The sequence below is a fragment of the Elaeis guineensis genome, chromosome 11 (assembly GCF_000442705.2).
Source record: "Elaeis guineensis isolate ETL-2024a chromosome 11, EG11, whole genome shotgun sequence".
Taxonomy (NCBI): Eukaryota; Viridiplantae; Streptophyta; class Magnoliopsida; order Arecales; family Arecaceae; genus Elaeis; species Elaeis guineensis.
Window position 1 is genome coordinate 8,301,054 of NC_026003.2, and position 2,500 is coordinate 8,303,553.

The 2,500-nt window shown below is 35.9% G+C and overlaps 1 protein-coding gene across 1 annotated transcript in view; it reads right to left on the reverse strand.

Annotated features, from left to right (window-relative positions):
* Window positions 1–2,500, reverse strand: part of LOC105037436 (multiple organellar RNA editing factor 2, chloroplastic-like) — a 5,303-nt gene that overhangs the window by 1,315 nt on the left and 1,488 nt on the right. The window contains exon 3 of the mRNA XM_073245539.1: window positions 2,142–2,207. Within this exon, the coding sequence (XP_073101640.1) occupies window positions 2,142–2,207 (66 nt within the window). The remainder of the gene's footprint in view (window positions 1–2,141; window positions 2,208–2,500) is intronic.

Sequence of the window (2,500 nt, forward strand, 5' to 3'; positions counted from 1 at the left end):
TTCTTTCTTGCTGAATCAGATTTTCTCTCACCCATTGCTTCTAAGGTTATTATGAGTGGTACTAACTACTAACATTACAAGAAGTGCTATTCTACCAATCATGACACTCACTATTCAACCTTATCAACATTCACAAAATAAGATATTAGTTTTACATTGACAGGTTCCTTGAATATTAAGCAGACCATCGTATATTACTTATTAATCATTATTTTATGTTTGAACAGCCAATAAAGTTGTAAAAGTAACAAAAGAACTCATATAACACATTTCATAGATTGATGTGAACAAAACACACACATAAGATGCGAATGAATAATAATCAACAATGATTTAAATGTCTCATCTCCGCCGAAACTGCAACTTCACTCAATACAAGAAGGGCAGGACAAAGGAGAGAGTCGATATTAGTCCATTAGCATTCAAAACAAGAAACTGCCATGCAAGGCTCTTCTGCTTTGCCAAGATGGACTAGATATTTGAGAGAAATTCCATAAAGAGCCTATCTTTTGCCTTTTATGCAACATAGTTCATTTGCAATGTAAAACTGGCAGACAGTGGACATGCCCTTAGAAGGGTGGCAGTTAGGCAGAGAAGATGGAACTATGTTGAAGACCCACCCCCTGCAACACCCCCCCCCCCCAAAAAAAGAAAATAAAAATAAAAATAAAAATAAAAAATAAAAGAAAAGCAAAGAAACCGAAAGACCTTCCTTCCCTCTTCTGCTAAAGAGGGGTCTCATCCCTCCAAAGATTCTTACGTGGATGAAGAGCTTTGAAGCCAAGTTCATTAACAAAGAAAAAAAGAAAGATGCTTTGGAAAAAAAAATGATGCCTGAATTAATCTAGTACAAGGGGCAAATAAAATGTAAGTAACAATAAGATGATTTTATGACTAATAGGTGGTCTTTTAAGAATACAAAGTAATGGGGATTCCTCTCAAAGCTCCCCTTTTAAATAGCAACCGAATTAGCCCTTGTAGCACCTCTGCTGTAGTACAGTATATATCTTAATGATTAAAATGTCTCATCTCATCTGAAACTGCAACTTCACTCAAACACAAGGAGTGCAAGACCAAGGAAGAGAGTTGATATTTAGTCCATCAGCAATTCAAAGCAAGAAACAGCCATGCAAGGCTCTTCTGCTTTGCCAAGATGGACTAAATATTTGAGATAGCAATTCCATAAACAACCTACCTTTTACCTTTCATGCGACGAATGTAAACTGGTGGACAGTGGATATACCCTAGAGGGGTGGCAGTTGGGAAGAGAAGATGGAACTATCTTGAACACCCACCCCCTTTCGTCTCCTACAACAGGATAGTCTCATCCCTCCAGACACTCCTATTTGCATGAAGAGCTTTAAAGGCAGGTTCATTCAAAAAGAAAACAAGAAAGATGCACGCGGGCCAGGTGGGGGGGGGGGGGTTGTGGTTGAGGAAGATGCCTGAACTAGTTGAGTACAAGGGGAGATAAAATGTAGCCAAAGACAACAAAAAGTTGATTTTATGACTAATAGAAGGTCTTTTAGGAAATGCAAAGTCATAGAGGTTTCTATCAAAATTTCCCTTTTGGAAAACAACCAAATTAACCCTTCTAGCAAATGTACTGTAGTAATCAACTGTGGAAATTACCATTGTATTGATATTATAAGCATTATTAAAGCATTATCTAGTAATGATAAATGTAACAAATGTTGATCAATGTAACAAAAAGCTTGCATAGACAATGAAGATGAATATAAATAGATATGGATGTCTCATCTCAGCTGGAGAGATTCGAAGTAAGGCATTGCCTTGCAAGGCTCTTCTGCTTTGCTAAGATGGACTTGATCCTTCAAAACAGTTTGTGCTTACCAGCTATCTTTTTTATATTTCTGCAACATAATTCATTTGATTTTCTTCAAAGGAAGAAGGGGACATGGATAAAGTCAATGATGTACAGAAAAAGACAGATTAATAAGTCAGCAACAAGCCAAATCACAAGATATATTCTAGCCAAGACCAAGGAATACAGAGATAAGCTTTATGCTGGCAAAAAAAAAAAAAAAAAAAAGGAAATGCTCACAAATTCAATGCAATTAACAATTCATGAAATAACTAGGGACCAGTTACTGGGTTAATGAGAAGATAAAAACATTTACCACCATAGTCCTTATTCTCAGGATCAACATAAGAATCTGGAAGCACAAACAGAACACCAGGAAGGCCTGTAATCAAGTCGAAACACTTGTCATGAAATGCATAAAAGAGGGGGATGCTGATGCAATGCAAGATCTCTAACCAATAACATCTTCAAGACGATTCAAATTAACAGAAAAAAAATGAATCAATAAATGTTCTACTAACATTCAAACAATACCTATAGTACGATGTCACAATTAAATGAAATCTTCAGAGTTAATCTATAGATCATCTCAGAAAAAGATAATAAAAAATGATTCATAATTGCAAAAGAAACTGTAAAACCCTATGTTGCCTCACAAAATCTACCTATGAAATG